We start from the raw sequence: 26,293 nt of genomic DNA on the forward strand, positions 1-26,293 counted from the left end.
TTTAGTAGATGATTTGGCAGGTGCAGCTGAGAAAGATCTCCCGTCATGTAGAAGAGGGGTTGGCAAACTTTTTCTGTAAAGATCCAAATCGTAAATTTTTTTGGCTTTCCAAGCCTTATGGTCTCTGTCACAATTATTCATTCTGGTTTTGTAGCATGAAGCAAATGATCGTGAATGTGTTCCAATAAAACTTTATGAAAACTGAAATGTTTTAAAAATCATAAATTTGGGGCTCCCTGGTGGTGCAGCAGGTTGAGCGCAGCACAGTGAAACTGTCCATAGCCTCTGCAGCACGGGTTCAAATCCCGGCCGGGCAGGGGGATACCCACATGGCGTGGCAGACCTCTGCTGTCTTGCCCACTGCTCCTCTCAGCAGTGTTTTCAATTGTCTACCTGTTCTGCTCCCTGCCCTGTCTCTGGTGAATTCTCTTACTCTCCCATGCCTCAGGCCTATACCTCAGTTGTTGTATAAATAAATAAACCTTTTAAAAAAATCATAAATTTATTTTCCTATCACTTAAAATATAAGAATCATTACGAGTATGTTTGTGGGTAGGTAAAGCAGGCAGGGGTCAGAGTTGGCCTTACAGCCAAAATTCACTGACCCCTAAAGTAGAAAAAAGGTAATGTGATGGTAGAATAGTAAACTACACTATAACATGAATTTAAGCAACTTCTGGCTTATAGAAAAAAAAAATCTGATTTTCTTGTTGGGAAACTTCTTTGAGATTCTCTGCAGATATGACATTGTAATGTTCAGAAAAAATAATCCAAACCACTTAATTGACACAGCACTGGAACAGTATTTACACAGCTTATTGATTTGGTTACTTTGAATCAAGCCACAGGCTAACATAGCAGATCAGATAGAGGATAGAGGACTGAGAACAAATGTCGTTAACCTTGACAACATTAAAAGAATAATACTGTAGAGACATGGGAGGAGATGAACAAATATAGAAAATATTAAAGATGAGGAAATGAACAAGTTCAAAAAAAAACAAAGACTCTTTACTTGGAAAATCATATAGATTTAAAATATTATCTAAGGCTACAAAAAATATTTAAGAACTAAAATTCATATTATTAAATGCAAACTATGGTGAGGGGAGAATGAAGCTAGCATAGTTGTGCTCATTCCAGATTATTCTTCTTGGGGTAGGCACAGAAATTCTCTTGGTAAGGAGATTGAGGAGAGATACCAGTAAGAGGTGGCCCTGGAAGTTGCACTGGGGTTGGAGGGACACATTTTCACTGGGCTGTATTCAAAAAAATAAGAGTTTCCCTTGAGAGAAGATGGGACAGAAGACTGGTATTTTTCACTGTATGCCCTTGTTTATATATTTATCCTTTAAAATTATGTGCTTGCTTGCTTTGATAGCAGCAAGAAGATTAAAAACAAACAGGATGATATCAGAAGCATAAAAATCTCTTAATTTGTTAAATAAAACAAGGGTACATATTATTTTGTTCAGAGGGGTGTGGCCTTAATTATATATATGTATGAACATAGGTTCTAGAAAAATAGTTCATGAAATAATGATAATGATGCTAATGTGATAAATCTGGGTAAGATTGTCTCTAATTACATAAAAGTCAGCATTTAAAGAGTAAATTTTCTGAGGAAAGTATGTTGCTTTCTGTTGTCATCTCCCCTCCATTTTATTCTCTTCCCCATTACATATACACAGTGAGATTTTCAAAACTCTGTGAATCTAAGATTGCAGACTGTTTTGCCTGAATAAAACAGCCTATCTGAGTTAGAGTTTGCCCCTGTGTTAGCCAGTTGAGGATGCCATAATAAAATACTCTAAATTGAGTGGCTTACACAGGATACATTTATTTTCCCATAGCTCTGGGGGCTGCATGTTAAGAGACAAGGTATGCCTGGTCAGATGCTGGTGAGTGCTGTCCTCCTGGCCAGCTGACATCTGCTTTCTTGCTGGCGTCCCATATGGTAGGGAGAGACAAGGTGTCTTCTTATATAACTACATTAATTCTATTGGATCAAGATCTCATCTCATGACCTCATTTAACCATAGTTACTTCCACAGAAACCCTGTCTCCCAATATAGATAGCCACACTGGGCATTAGGGCTTAAACATGTATTTGGAAAGGAAGTGAAAATTCAGTCCATTGCAGTCCCCACTGAATTAAGTTGTCATTTGACTGAATTGAACATATGGACATATTGTTTTGCCATTAAGAAGTCTTGTAACTCGGGAGTGGCTATGCTTGGTGTAGACTTAACTTTTAAAGCAGAAGCACACTAACTATGAGAAGCTTTGCACAGACTGGCCCCTGTCCCAACAGATTCTAGAGTTTTTTAAGCTCTCAAGCCCCAGAGTCCCCACCCTCCCTTGCCAAATGCAATTGCAGAATTTTCTTAGTGCCTTTGTTTCCTCCCAAGTAACAGCAGCGGAATGGACACGTCAGTCCTCTCTTTTCTATAAATCATCCAGGTTAAACACAGCCTTTTATTATTTCATTTGTTCATAACAGCTTTATAAGATGGCCAGAAAAGTATTTTCATTCTTTTTATTGGTGTTATAATTGAGAGGCAGAGATTAGCACTGCCCAATACTACAGTGTAGAAAAATATTTCTTCCACAGAATGGAAAGTGGAAAGAGTCCTGGACTCAGGCACAATGAAGCTGGTCCTAGCTGTACCCTTGCATACTCAAGTTAGCACAAAAGCCGGGCTGTTTTTGATCATTTCTGTTCATAGAGTCAAACAAGGAATCTAGCCTTAGAAACCTCTGTTAAGACAGCTCACGTCTTTTCTCCTCCTGTCTATCAAGCGAGAGTGCTGTCATAAAGTATGCATGGAGTTTGGAATCATTATGGGCCTGGATTGAATGCATTTCTGATACTCACTAGCATTGTGACCTTGGATGAATTACTTTACTAAGCGAAGCCTTGTTCTCTGTGAACTGCAAGACATAGCTACTTTGCAGGGTGTTGGGGAGATTAAAGCTGATTTATCTGAAATACTTAGGGCAATTCTTTCTATAGGCTCTGTTACCAAATTCTATCTGATATGTCTGGAATAGCATTAATATCCTCTTCTTCCACATTCCCAAACCTGATTTAGTCACTTGTTCAGGCATCTTCTCATTATTTTAGAGAAGGAAGAGAACCCAGTTCAGACCAGCTACCATCCCCTCTGCCTTGCTCTTTGCTCAGTGAAGCCACAAGAGACCCCTTCCCTCTACCTCACCCGCCAGACTGCAGATGGAGAAATAGACCCCACATTGTGATCCAAGAACCCTAGTCACATTGCAGTGCAAACTTGCATTTTTGTTAGCAGTCTACCATATTGTTATTCCAAAGGGATTGTTGTAGAACTATGAAATGATGATAATCAATAACGATTTTTATGGTTCTTATTTGTTTTCATTTTTTGCTTTTGTTGTGCTTTCATTCATCCCACATGCACACGGGCTTGCCCCCAGGTACATGCTCAGAATCTGTGTGCCTTTGTGCCTTGCAGGCCAGCGTCTTCCGCATCATGTGCTCATCTGGGCACATGAGTGATGGGTTTTCCTGCTGCAGTGAGACAGACCAGACACAAAGTACAGTGTGATTCTCTCTCTCCATATTTCTCTTGACAGGCACAACAATCTGGGTTGATAGCAAGAGCAGGCTGTGATAACCAGCGCCATCCTGGATGCCAGAGACATCTTGTTTCCTGTTGACTGCCTGTGCATATCTGTTATTTCCTCTGTACTGTTTTATTGTTAGAAACCCTGATGCCCAGCAGGATGCTCCGGAAGGCAGCAGATCTCCCCAGCACTGCATGCAAGCATCCACTTCACAGCCAGTGAGCAGTAGCGCCTGCACATCTGGATGATGTGCCTTTATAAACAGCTCCATCAGGTGCCTGGGGACTCCAGGCTGTCTTTGGCCTGGGATTAGGACATTTTGCGCATGACTGTCCCTGGAGAGAAGGAAGCGCTGACTCTGAGTCTGAGAGAAACCACTTAAAACCAACCCAAAGAAAAAAGATGTTAATTTTGTAGTTGTAGCAAAGCTGTCCAGAATTAGAAGGACTGTCTATTTGCTTCTCCTAATTTGGTAACTTTATCCTTTTTTCTATACTTTTTCAATTTCTTGTTGTTCACATGCCCACCTTTTAATCCTCCTCCTTTATTATCAACTGTTTTTGTTTGGGCCTTTGCTCTCCATACTAGCACACCTCCCAAGGCCTACAAGTCAACTCGAGTTGGCTAGACACAGAAGATGGCCTGTGTCTGCGGTGCTGCCCCAGTGCTTCCGCAAATCAGGCTTCAGAATCAAACAGGGGAACATCTTTTGCCATTCAAGAGAGATGACCATGTGCTCTCCTGACATGTGACATGTGGCAGGCACCTTCAAAGTGTTTTTAATAAACCATTGCTAGCATATCCACAGACAAGCTCCATATAATTCCCGTGGACTGAGAGTCAGGTGTAGCAAGGTTCAGCAGTCAGCCCCAGGTCACAGTGCTGTGAATGCCAGAGCTGACCTTAGTTCAGGTCTGTACAACTCTAAGGCCATGCTGGTTGCATTACATCTCTGTGTGTCAAAAGAAAAATAAGAAACCAAGGATCAGAAATGAGAGGTAACTGGCAAAGAATTGTAGCCCTAGAATGTCTCTGCATTTCTGGATGAATGTAAGAGAAATCTAATCAAAGGAAAGACTGTTTTAGTCCCAGTCTGGAAATGTCAAGAGCATAACTGGAACCTGAACCAGTTGTGTGATGCTCAAGGACATAGGAACTATGATACGTGATGACAGACCAGGTAGTTCTCGCATTTATTCCATAGATAATTAGTGAGTGCCTGCTGTGTGCCAGGTACTGTTCCAAAGTGTTGCCAGCTACTGTTCCAAAGTGTGGACTTCTTCATGAAGTAAAGACCCCTACTCTGTGCAGACTGCAAGCCAGTGGGAAGAGGCAGATAATTGACAGCAGGCAACATAAGTGAACCATGTAACATGCTCCATAACACTTGCTTGGAAGAAAGAAACAGTGAGCAAGGTGGTGGATTGGCAGCACGAGATGGAGGAGTGCTACATTTTTAAGTGGGGAAGTCTGTCGTATGGAGGAGGCAGTAGCTGAGCACAGGCTTAGAGGAAGTGAGGGAATTAGCCACATAGGCACCTGAAAAAAGTGTTGTAGGAAAATGTATGAGCACATATAGGTGGCATTTGTGACCAACAGCAAGGAGGCTGGTCTATTGTGGCAGCAGGGTGTATTATGGAAAGAACAGTAAAAAGACATCAGATATATTAGGAGCCAGGTGCTTGAGGCTTGACAGGTCATTTTAAAGATTTAAAACAAGGACAAGGGAGGAAGAGGATGAAGTGTTGGTCATAGTAGGTACCTAGATGAAGCCATCTAGGTGGCTTGGGAGTTTCTCATAGATTGTAGCAATGTTGGTGATGCAAAGAGGCTGGAGTGTGCACATATTTGCAGAGAGAGCCCTCAGATTTTCCCAATGGACTAGATGTGGGATACAGGACAAAGGCAGGAATCTATGATGAATCCCCAGATTTGGGGCTTCAGCAACAGGCAGTAGAGAGTTACTCTCAGATAAGAAGTAGGAGGCAGTTTTGAAGAGAGGAACAGGTGATCATTTTTGGACATGTTAACATGAAATGGAGCTGTGAAGTCATCAGTCATAATTATGATTCTGTAATTTGGGGAGAAGACTGTGCTAGAGATATAATTCAAAATGTATTATATATACACCATGGTTTCTATAAAAAAGAAAAAGGCATGCTACGCACTGTGGTGTGCGAAATGGAAACCAGTGCAGTGGGTGGTGAGATTTGTCTTGTGTTGCTCCAAAGGCAGGACTTACCAGCAAGAGGAGAGATGGAAATCTCACTGTGGCTTTAATGCAAAAGACCATTTTAAACCTCAAATGTTTATTAGCAATGGAGTAGCCTGTCTCACAGGATGCTTTTTGTGATGTTGATAAATTTTCAGGGAGAGTCTTGAAACTAAATCAGCAGTTTTCCCAAATTTTGTGTAGCTCCCGTTCTCAGAGAGAGAGAGAGAGAGAGAGAGAGAGAGAGAAGAAAGAAAATAAATAATTAGCATTTATCTTGAACTAGGAGGTGGATATTTGGCCTTTATCCAAGAAGAGGTGTTTACACACTGTCCATACTTCAATATATTTATCAAATATATAGTCCAGGTTTTTTTTTTACGCCCCCCCACACACCATTCTTACCTTCCCCTGTTCTCCACTTCTCTTTGTCCTTCTAGTCCTCTGCACAACCTGCCCTTCCTCTTTATCCAGTCTCAGTCACACTAATGGAAGCTGGTGAAAGAAGTGGGAACTAAGGAAGACACTGCAGGGTGGTAAGGGAAGAGAAAGGCAATTCTCAGAACTTGCATATACTTATTTTGTAAGGAGATGCTGCAGACATGTTTACCATTGTTTGCTATTTGGTCATAAAGCTCACTTCATCCTGCTGGTAATGTAAACAGTCTATGTGTTTTCCATTTTTCCATAGTCAGTGAACTGGGCCTCATGTAAGCTTCCCTAGTTAAGAGGTTGTACAGCCACGGGGAGCTTAAAATTGCAGTGTGCTCTTATAACTCAAACCCCAGTAAATTAAAAGAGACTTTCTATTGCCAAACAGATAAGGGGTAATTGAATTACAAAATAAACTTCAGTTTCAACAGCATCTTGTAATGTGTTCTTTCAATATCAGACTTGGTTAATGTATTTAATTATTTTATTACTTAGCAGATAAGTTTACCTGAGAGAACTTAAAATTGGAAGTTTGCATTCTTTCCAGTTAAACACAAATCAGAAATCACTATAAATACAGTTGAAGTGATTGTATAGGGTAGATTAAATAAGAATCATTTGCAAAAAAAAAAAAAATTGTAAACAACCTTTCCCTCTGAATCTGTCTTTCATATCTAGTGAGGTCTCTCTGTGGAAACAGAAAGGAAAGGCATCTGAAATGTTCTTGCAGTTTATCTATAGAAAGGCAGGATCAAATCAGAAAGGAAATGCCTGGAATTCTGCTTGGTATCCCAATCCACAGGGGTTAAGATAACAGTAGCTTCAGGCTGCTACCAGGGCAGCAACACAAACCAAAATTATCTCTGGATTATACATCCAGAGCAGTCAGTGGACCTGAAACTAGAGAAAGAGATGGGACAAATGTTTCCTTAATGCTTGTCTTTGGGCAGATGTTTTTCTTCATCATCACCATCATCATCATTCATTTGTTTACTGTACTAATAAATAGGAAACACTATATCTTTGCTAATTTGCTTTATGAATGATTATTATTTGGGGTTAAGCTCCTACTCTGAAATAATCAATAGCATAGTCAAGAGAAAATGATCATCTAGAGTTGGATGCAAAGAGGTTTGTGAAAGTTGGGTAGCAGAGGAAAGAGGGGCCTGGTTGAAATCACACTTTGGAATTACTGCACTTGACAGGGCTGCCCCTCCCAGTGGGACAGCGCGATGAATAGATTGATGTGAGTGTAATGCATTGTTCCAACTTGCACATAGAAATATATTTTAAGTTCTTTTTAAAAAATCAGGTTTTGGAATTCATTGCAAATGAATTCCATTCATTTGAGGATGGGCGAGATTCCTGCCAGCCGAAGCAGCAAGGGTGGACCTGGGCAACTACACAAAGTTCAGAGAAAACAGATGAAAGTGCCTGGAGGATCCCAAATGCAGCAGCAGACTAGGGGAACTAGAGTTTTGTGGCTTTTAACATGTGACAATTTCATCATAAATCCAAGCTAATTATCAGCTAATAAATGGTGCTACTACTTGTGTCACTATCTGATTAAGAAAAGACAAACAGTGCTTACTGAATGGTAAAAATCTTTATCCTCTCCATTTTGTTATACCAGTTCACAGGAGGCATATCCCTGTAGGTTCATATGATTCTTTAAAATCTATGCTTAATACTTCACTGCTGTCCAAGTGATACCAAATTAACGTTTGTAAGAGTATATTACAAAGGAAAAGTGTTACCCTCAGAACACCTAGATTTATGATAAAAGGAGAATTTATAATGAAAGCATACAAGTGGCCTGGTGAGGTGGTTTCTGAGTTGAGTTGGTGCGCTTGGGTTCATCTTCAAGTGAATCTCCAGGTGAACGGAGCTTGTCTTGTGTGAGAGTCCTTGGTTTCCTAGGAAATTAGCAAGTTGCAAATCACCTTCCAGGGAGTTTAGTATATGGATGTACAAGCAACTTCATCCTCTTGCCTTTCCCTTCCTAATTTGCAGCCTTCTGTGACTTGGTTTCTAGGAGTTTCAAAAGATGCGATTAGCTTGACTTGCAAAAAAACTTGCAAGGGGTTTCAGGGTAATGATGTGTCAGCTATGAACTCACAGCTAATCTGAAGGAAAATTTTTAGAGCAGGAAGGAGCCAGATTCAGAGGTGCTGACTTGTGAAACATGGTGGAAAGTGCATTTCTAGCTAAAAGAGCCAAAATTCTAATTTCTTAATCATGCGAAGAAAGGGAGAGATGACAAACAAAAAGGAAAAACAAACTAAACAGCAAATTGTTTACTCATTGGACCCATCCTTGCCAGAGTTCCTCACATCAACATTGGGAAAGCATTTGTACACAGTGTTAGAGGGAAGTGACTGGCAGCCTGGACTCTGTGACTCAGCTCCAGGACAAAAGGTAGAAAGAAGGTCAATGACCAGGAGCACAGGCATACAAGACACAGTGGGAGGGGGAGAGAGCAGCTAGGGCTGAAGTTGAAATTCACTGCTGACTAAAGAGCAAGGCTGGCCTATGAGCACAGGCTCAGTGAGAACTGCTACATTTCATCAGTTCACCCTCATGCTCACTGTGGCTCACTGTGGCTCTATAAAGCATCTATCAAGTGGGGACACAGTGATAACAGCCCCACCCTCACTGAGCATATACCTTAGCCTCTGGGTCACTAGGGCTGCAAAAAATGTTACTCCACGGGCCTCCCCGGTGGTGCAGCGGTTGAGGGCTGGGCTGCGAAGCTGCCCGCCTCCTCTGCAGCGCCGGTTCGATCCCCGGCCACCAGGCGAGGGTCTCACATGGCAGGCAGACCTCTCCTGCTGCCCACTGCTCCCCTCAGCAGTGTACTTTGTCAGTCTGCCTGCTCTGCTCCCTGCTCTGGCTCTGGTGAATTCTCTCACCCTCCTGCAATTGTGACTGTACCCAGTGCTTGTGTAAATAAATAAATTTTTTTTAAGAAAGTGTTACTCCAAAACTTACCAGTGGGTGACACCTGTTGATGATGCTCTTGGACTGTGTAATCAGGACTTCACCAAGGGCATGGCAGGAACGTGGGTCTCTGCACCGTGGTATCTAGGGACCTCACCTAGAAGGGTCAGAGGTCCCCGTTGGAATCATCTGAAGCATGTTACTCTGTCTGAGCTTAGTAGGGGCTCTCAGCTGATACCTTAGTTGGGACATTGGTCAAAATTCCTACACATGGTCTCTTCATGTGGTCTGGGCTTTCTAATAGCATGGTGGCTGGGTTCCAAAGGTGAGTAGCCTGAAACAGTGAGCCACATTGAAGCTATATCTCTTCCATGACCTCGCTCAGAAAGTCTGCTAGTTCTATACTGCTCATTGTCTCAGACCAGAAGTCAAGAGGAGGGAAGCATCAGCCCCAAACATGAGTGGGGAGGTCCTGTCACAGTAATTAAACAGTAGTATGTATGTATGTATGTATGTATGTATGTATATATGTATGTATGTATGTATGTCTAAAATCATCTTTAGAAAAAATACAATCTATCACACTAAGAGGGGAAAAATATGACAGCAAAGTAAAATCTGATAACTATTGTTTGTAATTATTTTATGATGACCCAAAGAATATACAGTTGGAGCATAATAATAAAGATAACATCTGATATGGAGACAGAATAACTGTCCAATGATAGATGAAAGAGTAAAGATAAATGTAGAATATGTGTGTGCACACACATATGCACAATAAAACACTAAACTATTTTAAAAAGTTAAATTTGTCATTTTCAGCAACATGAATGGACTTGCAGGATATTATTCTAAGTGAAATCAGATGGAGGGAAAAAACATATGATTTCATTCATATGCTAAATAAGAAGAAACAAAGCGAATGAACAAGCAAAACAAAAGTTAATTCTTCACTACAGGAAATAGATTGGTGGTCTCCAGAGAGGAAGGGGTTTGGGGGCCAGTTGAATGATGGTGGGTGGTCTTGGTGTAGTGTATGCAGATGTTGGATGACAATGCCGTACACCTGAAACTTGTATGATCTTATAAACCAATTGAAGTCAGTACAAAACTATTTTAAAAATAGCATCTGAGCACTATTTACTAAACCTGAATCACATGGTTGTCAGATTCACTATTTTACTGTTGTTATCTGTACAATTGTTCTCTTAAAGTTGAGAGGCTCAACTTTTTGCCATAATTTACATGCCACACTATAATGTAACTTCTAATATAATAAAAGTAAAGTAGCAGTTATTAGATGCTAATATATTACTTTTTTTTTTAATAGAGGCATGTTTTATTTATTTATTTATTTATTTGTTCTGTTTATACATGCACTGGGTACAGTCAGAAGCGCGGGAGGGTGAGAGAATTCACCAGAGCCAGAGCGGGGAGAAGAGTAGGCAGAAGGACCAAAGTACACTGCTGAGGGGAGCAGCGGGCGGCAGGAGAGGTCTGCGTGCCGCTAATAAATTACTTTGCAGTGAAGGTTCAGAGGCGAAAGGCAAGCTCTGTCAAAAAATCATGTTAGTAGGTGTTAGATGTTAAATCATACTCACACAAAATTGAGCCTCTCTCCTTGCCTTAATCTGAAGGATTGAACAAGAATGATCTCTGGTGAGAAATCCAGTGAAATTTATGGCCATATTCTTTAAAGAACTATCAGTATTAGAATCCTACATTGGGTGAATTTGAATATTTAGCAAAGAACTGAATATAGTATGTACATGATTCTCTGTGATGCACACCTAAAATTCACATAATGGTATATTGCAATATAATCCCAATTAAAAAAATTGATGATAATACGGAGGGGGGTAGATTCCAACTTTACTGGCAAACACTAATCCAGAATAATAAAAATTAATAATAGTTAAGCTTTACTATAGCCTCAAACAAATTCCAAGGATCCATGCAAAAGACCAGCATTGGTTACTAAATGTATTTTTTTTCACCTGTCATTTATCAAAGGCTGGGTCGTCTGCTCATCTAAGTTTGGATTTTTATAAAAACCTCTTGGAAAGAGCCGGTGAACAATTAAAAGCTTTGGCTCATTGGCTTCTACATAAAGTCCAGCTACCCCATTATCTTATTACCATTTCCCACATGTTAGTAGAATTGGCTTTTTGCTTCCCCACTGTGGCATAACTAATTCCTAGACGTTACAGGACCGCCCCAAGTCTAGAGCCCCCATGCTGACTTGCATTTTTAGTATGCAAGTATCAGTCCTTCCTAAAATAATTGTAAGCACTTGCAGGGCCAGTGCTGAACAAGACCCCAGAGATTTCAGAGGACAAAAGATGACACTTTCTTGAAATACAGAGAAAAGCCTCTTGGGGACCACTATGTCACCCCCCAAATTTAATCAATTGCTAAGCAACCCCAGTGTGTTGTTATTCATGAGGAAACACTTTTTCCCAGGGAGTGTTCCCAGTAGGAATAGCTTGAGAACAGGTGTCATTTTCATGGGCTTCTCCACCTGCACCTTTTCTGTTTTCGAAAGCTTGGAACGGTCTTTGGAGGTTACGAGGAGTACAGGAGCCAGGTACTTCTCTTCAGGGAAGCCTTTCCCACCCTCTAGGATTTCTATCAGCAGTGCCTTTCTAGGCATGAGGCTGGCATTCACAGGCCTTCTTTTCCTTCTTTATTTATAGTCCACTACGGTGAAGCTGTCAAAACCAGTGGCTCTGTGGACTCAGCAGGATGTCTGCAAGTGGTTGAAGAAACATTGTCCGAATCAGTATCAGATCTACAGTGAGTCATTCAAACAGCATGACATAACTGGTAAAGTATGCCGTGTCCAAAACCTTTCACTCCCTCTCCCTCTCCCCAGCGATGGCCTTTTTCATGCCCTTACAATGAAACAGCATCTTCCTGCAGAAGTTTTCTGGCATGGGTTTACATTAAAAGAGGAGATAAATTCCAGACCCATGTGAGCTATGCTACTTAATGAGCATAAGAGATTATTTATGGCGAACTGTGGATTCCGTGTGTCTAGTATGAAGGTGCATGGGAGTTGGGGGAAGAGGAGGGCAGGAGATTCTGGGCACATCCTAGAGAAAATAAAAGAAGAGTTTTGAATGAACTTGGTGACAGGATCTGTAAGTAGATGTTCTAAGTAGCAAAGGTATCTAAATAAATTCTGACATGAATATAATACTAACCCACTGCCTCTGAGAGAATTACCTTCAGAGCACAAATCGGGACTCCATTTGGATGAAGGGGATTGGAGCGTTATATGTGGAGGTCAGGAAGCACTTAGAGGCAGGAAATGTGACTGTGCAGTGAATTATAAAAGCCCTGAGGATCAAGTCTCTCAATTAGAGAATGGAGTGCACAAGGGGGAGTGAATGTGCTCACTGTGGGAGCCCCTCAGAGTCAGAGCGTCTTTGCAGACCTGCCCTGCCCTGCCCTGGGAGTCTGCTGATTGGGGCAACAACACCACCTGCCTCCTTGGCAAACATTTCAATGAAACAGGTCTGAGGATCACCCCCCCTGTTCCCCAAAACTGGGCTTCATGGGGAAAAAAATGTCAAGAACTCTGATCCTAGACCAGATTCTTCCTTTTTTTTTAAGATTTATTTATTTTTATACAAGAGCTGGGGTACAGGCCAGAGACACAGGAGGGTGAGAGGATTCACCAGAGATAGAGCAGGGAGCAGAACAGGCAGACGAGAGAAATACACTGCTGAGGGGAGCAGTGGGCGCGACAGGGAAGGTCTGCCACACCATGTGGGATTCTTCAGCCGGCCAGGATCAAACCTGCACTGCAGAGGCTGTGGACAGCTTCACAGCATGGCGCTCAACCTGCTGCTCCACCGGGGAGGCCCCCCAGATTCTTCCTTTTATCTAAGAGATAACTCTCGATGCCAAAGCATTTCTCTCTAGGTAAGTTCTAACCATCATATTCTATTCACTCCTGCTTTGGAAAGCGATGTATTAAGCAGAAATATTTGTTTTTTGCAGTTCAATTCTTAGCCTGTAGCTTTGAGGTGAGGAGCAGATAATTCCTCCCAGAGTCCACTCCATGGGTGGTTTTCAAGGTGTGTTCTTTGGAACCCTTGGGTATGCTAGAGGCTGCCATGTGCTAACTCGAGAATGTGCTTTGGGTAGAGATGGGTGTGTCAACCCAAGCAGTTCCTCTTATATCTGCTTCACAAATTCGAATTGTACAGAAAATGTGAGTAAGACAAAAACACTGTTTCTTAAAACACTAACACTAAAAACTATTTTCAAGCTGAGTTAGATGATTAAGTTGTTAATGTTTAAATATATAAGGAAGACATCAAGATGTAGTTCAAGCTAGCGTAACAGAGTGCAATAGTCCTAACTCAAGTTTAAAACTGTCTTTTATGCATCTTCCCTCTCCCCCTAACTAGAGGTAATGGTCCTTTTAGATGAAATTGCTGACAATTTGAAGGCAGTGTCAGAACTTAGATTCCAAGTATCTAGATTTTATTTCTTAAGCCCTCTCTTAAGAATATAAGATTTTCTGAAAAAACTGGGGTGGAGAAGGGAGAAGTTGAAATAATCCCATAAAGGCTGAGTTACTCTACCCCTGAAAGCAATAGTAAGTGTTTGCCTGACTGGGCAACCTCCATCAGATAATGCTGTTTCATGCTTCTTAAAGCCTCTGTGATAGTCATGGCAAAGCCTTTCTCATGATCTTGGTTGAAAGTATGTTATCTTTTATTAGGGGTGAGAATTATGAGATACACCCAAGGGAAGGGTAAGGATTTATGGTGATTTGAAATGGAGGAGCAAGACACACCTCAGAAATGAAGATCTGATGACTCAATGTTTGTGGAGTGAATGGTGCCCTTTCTTGTGATGGCAGCTAAGTGACATAAGGAAAGAGGCGTGGAAATGAGACACCTGTGTCAAACAGCTGTCTTAATGCTCTGGGTAGTGCACTTGGTCTTCATGAAATATCACTGGTGTTGATGAATTTCAACCTTCCCATGAGTTTGGGCAAGCTGCTTAAACTGGGCAAGTGATTTAACCTTCTTGCCTTACCCCCAAATTAAAAGTCTTAACAGTACCTGACTCAGAGAATGCTTGTGACAACAAAATGAATATACAGGTAAACCACTAAGTCACCATTTATCGACACCTTCTGCATACGAGGACTGTACTGTTTTTCATGTCAAGACTCACTTGGAGGTGTCTGAAAACACACTATGATTTCATTCTAAGGGCAGCCTGTTCTCTGGCAAGAAAAGAAAGCAGAGAATTAGTTGGGGACTTAGGGAACAGAAGAATGATTTCAGATTAACATTTGGTCCACATCTTTTGGACTTTCACCTATTTTTAGGTCTCAGAAGACCACCCTCTTCCCCTGTTTTTTTGACCCAAAAGTGAATTTAAAGTACTCAAATGATCACAAATGCCAAGAGGTCAGAAAATAACTTTTAGGTCCTAAGTCCGCCTGCAGTGACCAGCTCTGTGATGCTGGGAATCCTAGTACATCTGGAGGCAATGATAAATAGATCTAGAAGTTTATAAAAACAAAACAAAACAAAAACCACAAAGACGTAAGGATGGAGCAAATCTCCAGAGGCTGAGCACACAGTGGAGTGACGCAGGGAGAGGAGAGAGGACTGTAGTTATGTGTGCAAGTCAAACCCAGAGCTGCAGCTTAGCAGGGTGATTTTGTAAAGGCTATTGGGTGTCCCTCAGCTTTCTTTACCTATAAGGAAGAGGTAATAATGGACCCAGCTCATCGTGTTGCTATGAAAGTAGATCATAGTAAGCATGCAATGTTAGCTGCTGCTGTTTTCTTAAATACTGTCCTAATTTCTGTGAAAACAAATAACACATGTAAACAGTGTTGAATTTGCCTATATTATCTGGAACACTGGAGAAAGAGCACTTAAGCAAGTGGAGGCAGATGGGGAAGTCTGGGCTGCTCACTGTTCATCGATTTTTCTTAAAGGCAGGATCTCTAATGTTTTGTTGGTCCAGGAATCATGTTGGGTCTGCGTTATAACACTCTTGTTGTAACTTTGCTTGGTTTAGAGACAAATGATACAGTGATGGTAAGTGGAAAGAAAGAACAAAAATGGGCTTTTCTGACCACAGACCTGAGTGAAATCTCTGCCTTGGTCCTCTCCCTCCAACCTTTGATGTATGATAGCTGTACAGTGTCACACAAATTACTTTCTCATCAGTGAAATGAAAACAAGATTTATTTTCTTTGATTATTTGCAGAGTTTTTTTCCCACCACCACCATTCCTTGTATCCCTCCAGCCATAACCTCAGAGCACTCAGGATATCAATTGTTGTCCACTGGTTCTTGAAAGTGTTTTGTTATCAGATTGTCTGCTATGTAAATATCCAATATTTGTTTTCCTCATTCTGACTTACTTTGCTGCACGTAGTTCTTTCACATTTTCTCCATTTTGTCGAAAATGACTGCATCTCATCCTTTCTTGTGGCTATATAATACTCCATGGTGAGGAGATAACACATCTTCTTGATCCAATCAAGCTCTCCTTAATATTGATATTTAGACTGCTTCCATGTCCTCACTGTATATATATAAAACTGCTATAAAGGAAGATATGGAGTTTTTTATTGATGGTTTCATATTCTGTGGATTTTTGCCCAACAGTGGAATTGGGTTGTGTGATATTTTTATTTTTAGTTATTTAAGTTGGATGCAGGTCATTTTCCATAATGGTGACAGCAGTTTACATTCCCACCAACAATGTAATAGGGTTCTTTTTTCTCCACATCCTCTCCAACACTGTTTTTTGGGGTCTTTTTAATATGTGCCATTCTCATGAGTGTGAAATGGTATCTCTCTGTAGTTTTAATATACATGTCACTTATTAGCAATGACAGTGAATAGGTTTCTGTCTTTTGGCTTTCTGGATGTCCTCTTTGTGAACTGTCTATTCATATCAACTGTCTTATTTTAGTTTATTAGTTGGATTATTTGTTTTTTACTATTGAATTGTATGAGTTTTTTATGTCTTAACTATTAACCCTTATCAATTATATATTGTGCAACTATTTTCTTTTGCTATATAGAACTTTTTAACTTGAGGTAATCCCGCTTGTTCATTGTTGTTTTTAATTCCCTTGCCAGAAGGGTCAAGTCACCAAAAATAACTTTATCATTGATGTCATGGAACATATTACCAGTGTTTTCTTCTGTATATTTTATTGTTGCAGGTCTTACATATAAATCTTTAATCCATTTGGAGTTTATTTTTGTGTGTGGTGTTAGCAAGTAATCCAACTTCTTTTATGTGTGGCTTTCCATGTCCCCAGCACCATTTATTAAAGAGACTGTCTTTCCCCATTTTATGGTCATACCTGTTATATCATAGATTAGTGCTGCTGTGTATGTGGACTTACTTCTGGCCTTTCCATTCTATTCCATTGATCCATGTATTTTTGTGCCCATATCACATTGTTTTTAATACTGTTGCTTTATAGTAATATTTGAAGTCAAGTAACATGATACATCCATTCACTCCTTTTAACTCAGGGTTACTTTTGTCATTCAAGGCCTTTTGTGGAGAACACTTCTTTTAAAGTGATGTTGGGTGTACAGGTGTTCTTTTGAATCAGTGTTTTTGTGTCCTTTGAATAAATCCCTAGTAGTGGACTTGCCAGGTTGTATGGTAGCTCCATTTTTAGTAGACTGAGGAACCTCCAGACAGCTTTCCATAGTGGTTGGACCAGTTTGCATTCCTACCAGCAATGTAGGAGAGTTCCTTTTTCACCACATCCTCGCCAACATTTGTTGTTTCTAGCTTTTTTTTAATATCTGCCATTCTCACTGGTGTAAGATGGTATCTCACTGTAGTTTTGATTTGCATTTCCCAGATTACAAGTGATGCTGAACATTTTTTCATATGCCTGTTGGCCATTTGCATTTCCTCTTTGGGGAAAGGTCTTTTAAGTTCTTCTGCCCATTTCTTGACTGGATGGTTTATTTTGTTTTTGTTGAGTTATGTAAGTTCTTTGTATATCTTTGTGATCAGTCCCTTATCAGTTGACTGGAGTCTTATGTTTATTGCAGTACTATTTACAATAAATAAAACGTGGAAACAACCCAAATACCCAAAAATAGATGACTGGATCAAGAAGATGTGGCATATGTACACAATGGAATATTATTCAGCAATGAAAAAAGATAAACACATGCCATTCACAGCAACGTGGATGGAGCTAGAAGGAATTATGCTCATTGAAATAAGCCAGAAGAAAAAAGAAAAGTATTGGGTGGTTTCACTTATAGCAGGAATATAGGGGAACCAAATAAGACATCAGTGTATAAAAAAATAACAGTACAAAATATAACAAGGGAAAAATATAACAGGGGAAATGTGTGTGCTGTGGAAAATGGTGCATGATCAAAATCTCACCATCGTGGGTTATCAAATTCCAATTCTTAGAACTTTTTACAACTCTGTAAGTTATAGGTAACAGATAGCAATACAAAAAAAAGAAAAAGAAAAAGAAAAGTCTTCTTGTATGCATGCAAATTCTGTCCCACAGAGTTTCAATTGACTTCCCTAGCTAGGCACTTTGAAAAAGGTGAATTTTGACTCCCCATTTATTTTTTGATTTCACTCTTCTTGATCTATAAATGTTTGTTGTTTGGAGTCTACTTTGTGCCAGTTGTAACACTGTAACAGTTTCCTCACTGAGTTAAACAAAAATCTTAACTGTGCTAATTTTTATATCTGCATTTTGTCCTGAAATCTTGGCATTTTGTATTTGCATAAATGTTCATTTTTCATTTTAGCTTTTTTAAAAATTGCTCTTTAGCCTTGGTAGTTAATTTTTTTGTTATGTCTTATTCTTATTAGTGGTAATTCCACTATCTTCATATTTTTGATGCCTTTGAAGGAGACATTCTAAATAAATTTTCTCTGAAGTCTAAAAATACTGAAAATCTGTTTTAACCCACCAATATTCAAAACCTCCTGCCAAGTTAATTTCTTTGAATTTCATTGTGTCCAGAAAGGACCTGCTATTTTGTGGCAGGCAGATGGGTTTAGTCAGAAAAGAAGCTACTAGTGTTAACTCCCTGCAGAAACGCTTTTTAAAAGGCATAAGATGGTTAGAACACATGAGAGGCATTAGGGTAGATAGATTTAAATCATCAGATTAGGCTTGAAGGAGAGAAATTTGTCTGTTTTCCTTTGCTTGCAAGATTCTTGCCCAGCTTTCTGAGGCTGGGCTTGGAATGCTGATGAGGAAGCTCTTCTGGGGCCAGGTGTAAGCTCATAGGCAACTTTCGGATTTTCTTTTATGCACAGTTAAAAATCTTTTCAGGTTTGAGGCTATTTCAGCCCCTGGCTGTGCTTGGTATTCTTCCTGCAATGGTTGCAAAAGTCAACTCACCTCCTTCAGCTTCAAATCCTCCACCTGTAAAGGGTTCTTTCCCCTGCCAACTTTAAAGAATTATTTTCATGGGTGAAGCACTCAGAGTGCCCCAGAATATAAAATATTTTGAAAAGCTACTTTGAATGTGTGAAAGGTTACTGTAGAGTCTGCTTCATGGACCAACCACTGGAACCTTTGGATGTCTAGAGGTTGGCGGGAATAAATAGTTGCCATGTTAGCCTCCCCTCCAAGTGGCGGAGTTGGTTTGTCATATTTGTCACCGGTCTCCTACCAAATAAATTAACTTCTGCTTCCCTTTATGCTTCAGCCACTGCCCATTTGTCCCTCTTTCCCCCTTTCAAATTATTCCACTGAGATGTTGCAGCCAGAAAATGATCAGTTCTGCTTATGCTGTAGCATAACAGGGAAACCGCTTTGTCTTTCTCAGACCTCTGGTTGGTGGCTTTGCGCATTTGCTAACATTCCTTTCCGTGCTGGTTTCTATGAGCGGTTGCACCCCTTCATCCTTCTGCTTTTGTCTTCCTAGTCTTTTATTATAGTGAGCGTTACCCACGGAGACCAATAGGTGTGAAGTTAACAAGTGTCAAAGAAGTGGAATAATTACTTCATGTGCTACACCTATGAGAACCCAGTATAGACAAGAACAGTGTGGGCAGAGTTAATGACCACAGCCTCTCCTCTGCACATTTTCTGTATTGGTTTTCCCCTCTAGATACTGTATTTCCTTTTATCTATTTTGTTACAATTCTCTTTTGTAAGAACTGTTCTACATTTTTTTTAACTGAGTCATGAGCAGCATTTGATATCTGCACATTAAAGTTTCTCATATCACAAAGTCATAAATTGTTTCCTGTAAGTCAGTGTTTCAATAACAGCATTTATTCTTCCCTTTAAAATACTTTTGATGAAAAGCTTACTAATGTCACCTTTATACTCATCAGCAGTCTTCATAACGATGGCACTCTTCTGAATGTTGGAAAGGATGTTGTATGTCATCCAAGGTTTGGGGGGAGTCAACAAAAAAATACTTTTAGTGAAAAGTGTGAATGGAGATCAAATGAAGATCAGAATATCAGCTTAATTCATACTTAAGCCTTTGGGAGAATGTCATTGAGATCTTCAAACAAACTGATGGCTAAGAACATTTTCCCTCTATATTAGGCAGCCCAGCCCCTGGCACAATTGGCCTCAGCTCCCCTCATAGGTTTTATACATATGTGGGTTTTCTACTTTGGGAAATGTAGGTTGAAGGGGAAAGTTTGCCTAAAACCCATGGCCAGGAGATGGAGAGCTGGGGCCAGGAAATGACTTTCTGGTTTCTTATCCAGTTCTGTTCTCACCAGAAACATTGCTGCCTTTCCTCAGTGAGCACTAGATAGCATACTCAAGATAAAGGCTTCTGAGACCTGAGAAATGCCCACGCCAGCCAGAAGGAATATTCTTATCAAGGTGTAACTATGGAGGAGTCCTGCTTAGAAAACCTGACATCTTCTGTAATGCCTGGTGTTTCTTGGAGACTTTCAATGTGCTAGAGGCTCTGCTGAGCACTGTCCAAGCTGTACATTATGAGAGGATGCTAGTCAAGTACCTAGAATTGTGCCTAGAATTGTTCAATGTTAGCAGATGAGCAGTTCTCAATAATTTTGCAAGTATGTTCAGGAAGCAAGTTAAGTGCAGGAGCTGAGCACTTAACACCTGGGGACCCACACACACTTCTTGGTAAATGGGAGGAGTTAGAACCTGGGAAATACTTAAAATAGTGTCAGGCATGTTTGGGGGCCTCAACAAGTATTTCCTATTGTAGTTACTGGCCTATATTGGTCATTCAATGACTACCCCATGGGCTGTGCTGTGCTCTGATTGCAGAGAGTTAGAAAAGGAAGACACTATAGATTCCTTGATGTCAGACAAGAAAGGGGTCCCCCTTTTCTCATATCATTCATGTGATTAAACAGAAGCCCGATCAAAATGGATTTGTGCAAGGGCACACAACTCTTTGATTACAGAAAATGTTCAAAGCTAGGTCACCTTGCTGTGGGCGAACAGGAGACCTATTCTTACAAAGATTCCAGCAGGTCGCCTTGCTTGCACAGAAGTAATTGGAGTGGGGGCCTGAAATGGGCAAGATGCCCTTTCACGGAGTGTGTTTTTGCACTCCAAACTCCAGCAGAATGAAGGTTTGTCCACTCCAAAATCTGAGCAGAATAAAGGTTTTGTCCCCACAAACTCAATCACGGGCTTTCTTACTTTTGACCAGATCCAGAGCTTCCTTCTTTCTCCCTCTTTATTCCACCTTTGCAGTCCCCAGAGACATGATATTAAATCAAATATGACCAACGGTCTAACTTCTTTTGTTGCTTGCTTTGAACACTGGGTTTTTTACGCTAGCAGAGTAGCTAATCAATTTAGTATGAGATGGTTTGGTTAAGTGCCCATTTGCTATTTTGCTTCTGTATCCATTTGATTTGCCTTTTTTGCTCATGACTTTAATTTTTCTGTCAGTTTGTTTTGCTTTTTGTTTTGTGTACTTTTGGAAAATATTGAAGTCAGATTGCAAAATTGGAGCTTTGCTGCCAATCCCTGTTTAAAAATTAATATGCCACGTACTCTCTTGTTGTCAAATCAGTCCCCACCCTTACAGGCCCAGGATGCAGAGCAGAAACTGTGTCACTGCATCCTGTTGGAGGACTGGAAGTGATACCCTCTTAGAGTCGATAAGCTAAGGGTCCCCTTGTTTACAGTGATGCGCCTGATGCCACGTTAGTGATGGAGGAAATTGAAACTCACTTGTATGGGGGTGACTGTATTTTAGATCCTCGGGCTCTGTTTTGATGAGATACAACTATCTTCAAGAGGTCCTGGCCAGGTTCATTTAAGGATGTTTGTGTTTTGACTCTGTTGTTCCTTATTCAGCATCTCAGACATTATTTTTCAATTCCCCTATTTACATTAGGGTGACATGCCTGTTGAGTGTTTCAACGCTCTTGACAAACTGCCTGTCTTGGATCGTCATACATGGACTGCGGAAACCTGGGCTGGAGTCCCCTCTACCTGTTATTCACCCTGTGTGACCTTGGCCATTTAACTTCTCTGAGCCTCAGTTTCTCTTATATCTAAAATATCTGAAAATATTTCAGTTTACTTCTAAAATATGATAATGTGTCCCTTGTAAAATTGGTTTAGTAATTGTTATTATTGAATTGTCATTGTGTGGACTTCATCAAAGGCCATGAAAAACAAGAGAACATAGAAATTTCTTTGCAAATGATAAATACTTATATAACTATATATAGAGATGTATAGTTGTATATACATGTATATATGTGAGATATATGCATATCAGTTTATAGTTTTTTGTTTGTATTTTCTTCTTTTTGAACTTTTTCATTACAGAACTATGCTTTTACAAAATATCTACATTAGTACCTGTTTTAACTAACTGAAAGAAATTGGAAGAGGATTTTTCTCTTTTCTGACAAAATCAAAACAAACATTCATTATTTATTTTGCAGCAGCCATTGTAGAAGTAGCCAGTGGCCCCACCAAACTTCTTCCCCAGAAATGACTTCCTATGGACTGTGTGTGTGTCATAGCATTTCTAATTTTTCTATAGGCTAGTGTTATTTTAGGTTTATATATTAATTTGGCATATGGTAGGTTATTTTGGGGATCTAACAACTATCAACATTTTTTTCATATAAGTTAATGGTAATTGCTTCTTCACTTTATGCCATTTTGGCTTAGAAAAGGTTTCATTAAGAATGCTTTATTATTTGCATAGCAGGGAAGCCTGTATCAGTTCTCTAATTAGGTCTTAAAACCTACTGTCAGCTTCAATTTCCCTGGCCCACCAGAGTTTTGCTCTGTGCAATGCATTTTTGAGTAGTAATGATTATTATATATAAAAAAAAAAATCAACTTGTGTCCCAAACATGTACTTAGCATTGAATACTCCCAAGACATTTCTATAATAACAGGGTATAAAGAATTCAGAATATGTGTTTCTTACCCTTAAGGAAATTATAATCATGTTGGGGGAAACCCATATATATGTTTAAATATTTATTGAGTGTTTACATGCCAAGCACTCCAGTTAAGTACTTTGTATATATTATTTAATTTTATCTTCACAATAGCCCCATAAGGTAATAATGTTATTCTCCATTCTGCAAACAACAAAAATGAGACTCAAAAAGCTAGCTTTCTTGTCTTATGTCATACAGATCTAAAATTGCAAAGGCAGAATTTTAATCCAGAACTGTCTGAATCCAAAACTCCTGTTTCGACCTCAGTGTTATGAAAGATAGCATCAAAATTTAATTAAGAGGTACAGAAAATAACATTGGAATATCCCAAATATTTGAGAAGAAATTCATGCCATTGAACCTGGCTGACTGGGAAGTATCCTTGGAGGACGCTGATTTTATCTTGTGTAAAATTTTAAAAGAACAAGTCCCTAAAATATCAAGTTGTATTTGTATATTTTCCTTGACCTTCAAGGAATGTAAAAACTGTAAACAACTTTTGAGTCATGGACCATACTACCCCCTCTTACTTCAGACTCTGTGTCTTCTCTTGCTTGCGTTATATGTCTGAGCCCTAAAAGCATTTGGATTTTGAATCCTAAGGAGGGAACAGTGATGGAGATGGAGATAGACCAGAAGACTAGATTGAGAGCTACCTGAGATAAGGCTGAAGAAATTAGTTTCCTCTCTTGGGTGTCATTCAACCCTCATTAATGATATTGCATTATTAACAATGAGTAGTCAGCGCAGAGCACTCAAAATAAAAAAAAGATATGAAAATAAGAGATGTCACTAATGTATGAGAAGTTGGCCCAAATAGATACTGAGATTATTCTGTAGTTCTTTTACCTGATTTCTTCTCTTTCCTGGTCACCATAGGTGGTTTTACACCTAGCTCCCCTTTCTACAAATCCCCCATTTCTCTCCCCATTCATTATTCTGAGAGTAAACAATGGTGATGAATTTCCTTAACATCCCTCCCTGCAATTTTATCTTCATTGTTACCCCTCCTTAGCTGCTTCCACTGTCTCTGAAAGAAGGACAGTGTCTCTCTGAAGGCCAATACCTGAACCTGCACTCTCTTGTCTACCTGACTATCTCTCACTTCAAGATTTTGTTCATCTGTTTTCCCTTCTTCTGAGTCTTCAGACTTCCTGCTTCCATGTTTGCATTTCAGTTCAAAAAGTGAAAACTGTACCCTGAATACATCTCCTCCTTCCTTATCTTGCTTTCATCATTCTGGTCTAGATTTTCATAACCTCTCTCTGAGCAATCTTTTATGATCCTACTTCACTTTATGCCATATTTTTATGACTGCCTTGCAAAAACACTTACTCATTTTGTCTTTTTAAACCAGGCTTAACCAGGTCACTTCCAGCTTAAAAGGATATAATGCCTACTGGCTAAAGTCTAAATTCTTAAACTTAGCATAGGAGGCCCTTCGTAATCATTCCTTGGCTTCATGTTCAGACATTCCTCTCATCCATCCTATCCTGAAATTGCAGCAGGCTGCCCTCATTCCTGCCCCAGGAGCCACTGCGTGAACTTTTAGTAATTTCCAAGGCCCATGTTAAAGTATTCTTCCCTGCCCTCCCTGAGCCTTTCTGAGGAAGATTAATTTCTCCATTCATTGTAGTCTTAATTTTTTGCAGCAGCAGCAGCAGTGAATGAATGACAGCTATTATCGTTAATATTATAATATTTATCACATTATATTAACTTTATTTGGTTACATGTTTATCTCCTTTCCACTAGTCCTAGATTTCCTCTAGGGTAGAAATAATGTCTGATTTATTATATTATTTCTAGCTCTGCTAACCCAGTGTCTGGCATGAAATAGGCATTAAAAAAGTGTTGACTGGATTAAATTGAGTTTATTCTTTCTATGATAGGCTTAGCACTGAACTTGAAGTCTTTCTTCATTTCCGTTGATAAGAATACTTTGATTAGTTCTTCAGTTTCCTGATTTACTTCCTTTTCATGAAGCTCATTCTATACAATCCTATCTGTAGCTTCTTATAATTACATTCCATTGATGTTCAACTCTGTTTTCCTGTCTCATTCTTGGAGAAGCCCCATTTTACTTTTTTAAAGGACCCTTGTTTTGAATTTGTACTAAGCCCCAAAGTGTCATTTTTAAGTGTGCTTGAATGAGAGACTCTTGAAATTTTGTGGGGTATAGAATTACATATTCCTGTTGGGTAGGTCTTCCCAGAGTTGTGTTGGAGCTGTGACTGATCTCTTCCTCACAGTGTGAGGGAGCTGGGAGGGAGGCTGAAATTCAAGGGACAGGTGTTTTTTGTAGGGTGGAAGGAATATCCTTTATCTGAAAAACTTCTGTGTCAGGCAACAGGACAGAAACACTGAATCTGTCACCCCCTTGCTGCATTTAGTGCTGATTTGCCTCTGTTTCACAAGTAACAAAGCATTATACAAACATAGCATTATGTTTCAGGCTTCCAGATGTCTTGATTTAGCACCAGCAATGCAGGATTTTGAGTTCCCAGTCCTTCATGGCATATTAGCTTATCCAAAACTACCTAAATGACATTGGTACTCCCTCAGAGTTTAAAATTTACACTGAAGAAACGAGAACCGTGAGGCTGAGGTATAAAATTGCTAATATTGAACAATTTTGACCAGCAAAAATGTCAATTTTGTTTTGTTTGATATAGTGGAAAATGTACCTTGTATGAAGGAGTAGATAATAAATAGAATGATGTTTTTAAGAGTTTGCTAATGTGTGAGGCGCTGCGTTAAACACTTTCTATGCATTAACAACCCTAAGATGAGTTATCCTTCTCTTCATGCATGGGGAGGCTGAAATGCAGGGGTTATGATTTCCCCAAGTTCACAAAGCTAGGAAGGTCCAATGGATATCCAATATCAGTGGAAGGAATCTTCTGTCCTGGGAGTTGGCAATTTTTTTTTTTAAGATTTATTTATTTATGTGTACAAGCACTGGGTACAGTCAGAAGCGCGGGAGGGTGAGAGAATTCACCAGAGCCAGAGCAGGGAACAGAACTGGCAGACTGACAACATACACTGCTGAGGGGAGCAGCGGGTGGCAGGAGAGGTCTGCGCACCATGTGGGACCCTCACTGGTGGCCGGAGATCAAACCGGCACTGCAGAGGAGGCCGGCAGCTTCGCAGCCCAGCGCTGAACCGCTGCGCCACCAGGGGAGGCCCGGCAAACTATTTTTGAAAAGGATAAGATAGGCCCATTTGGCTTTACAGATCATATGATCTTTGATACAGCACTGAACTCTGCCTGTGGAGCAATCACATGAATGAGTTGTCTATGTTCCAGTAAAACTTGATTGACAAAAACAGGTCACCAGTCAGATTTGACAGATAACAGTTTTGACAACTCCTATGTCAACCCCTTCCTCCCTCTGCCCAGTATGTTTCTCAGTTATGATTATGAGAGATACTTGTAAGTCATAGTTTTCAAAAACATATATTTTCTCTTTTTTCTACAGTCAATGTAGAAAAATTAGAAAATATAATACACAAAAAGGAAAATATGTAAAATTTCCCCCCTACTTCCAACATTCAGAAATAATCACTGAGACAAACGTTTTGATGTGCATCCTTCCTTATTCATATTTATAAGAACAGCATCTCTAAGAACCAGAGAGAGTGGTATAGCTTCTTTTCCAC

General features: G+C 39.9%; 1 protein-coding gene across 1 annotated transcript in view; it reads left to right on the forward strand.

Annotated features, from left to right (window-relative positions):
• The window catches only part of SAMD12 (sterile alpha motif domain containing 12), a 193,088-nt gene that overhangs the window by 132,795 nt on the left and 34,000 nt on the right, over positions 1 to 26,293 (forward strand). The window contains exon 3 of the mRNA XM_054692800.1: positions 11,890 to 12,019. Coding sequence (XP_054548775.1) covers positions 11,890 to 12,019 — 130 coding nt within the window. The remainder of the gene's footprint in view (positions 1 to 11,889; positions 12,020 to 26,293) is intronic.

The sequence above is a fragment of the Talpa occidentalis genome, unplaced genomic scaffold (assembly GCF_014898055.3).
Source record: "Talpa occidentalis isolate TD23 unplaced genomic scaffold, MPIMG_talOcc4v2.1, whole genome shotgun sequence".
In the NCBI taxonomy this organism is placed as follows: domain Eukaryota; kingdom Metazoa; phylum Chordata; class Mammalia; order Eulipotyphla; family Talpidae; genus Talpa; species Talpa occidentalis.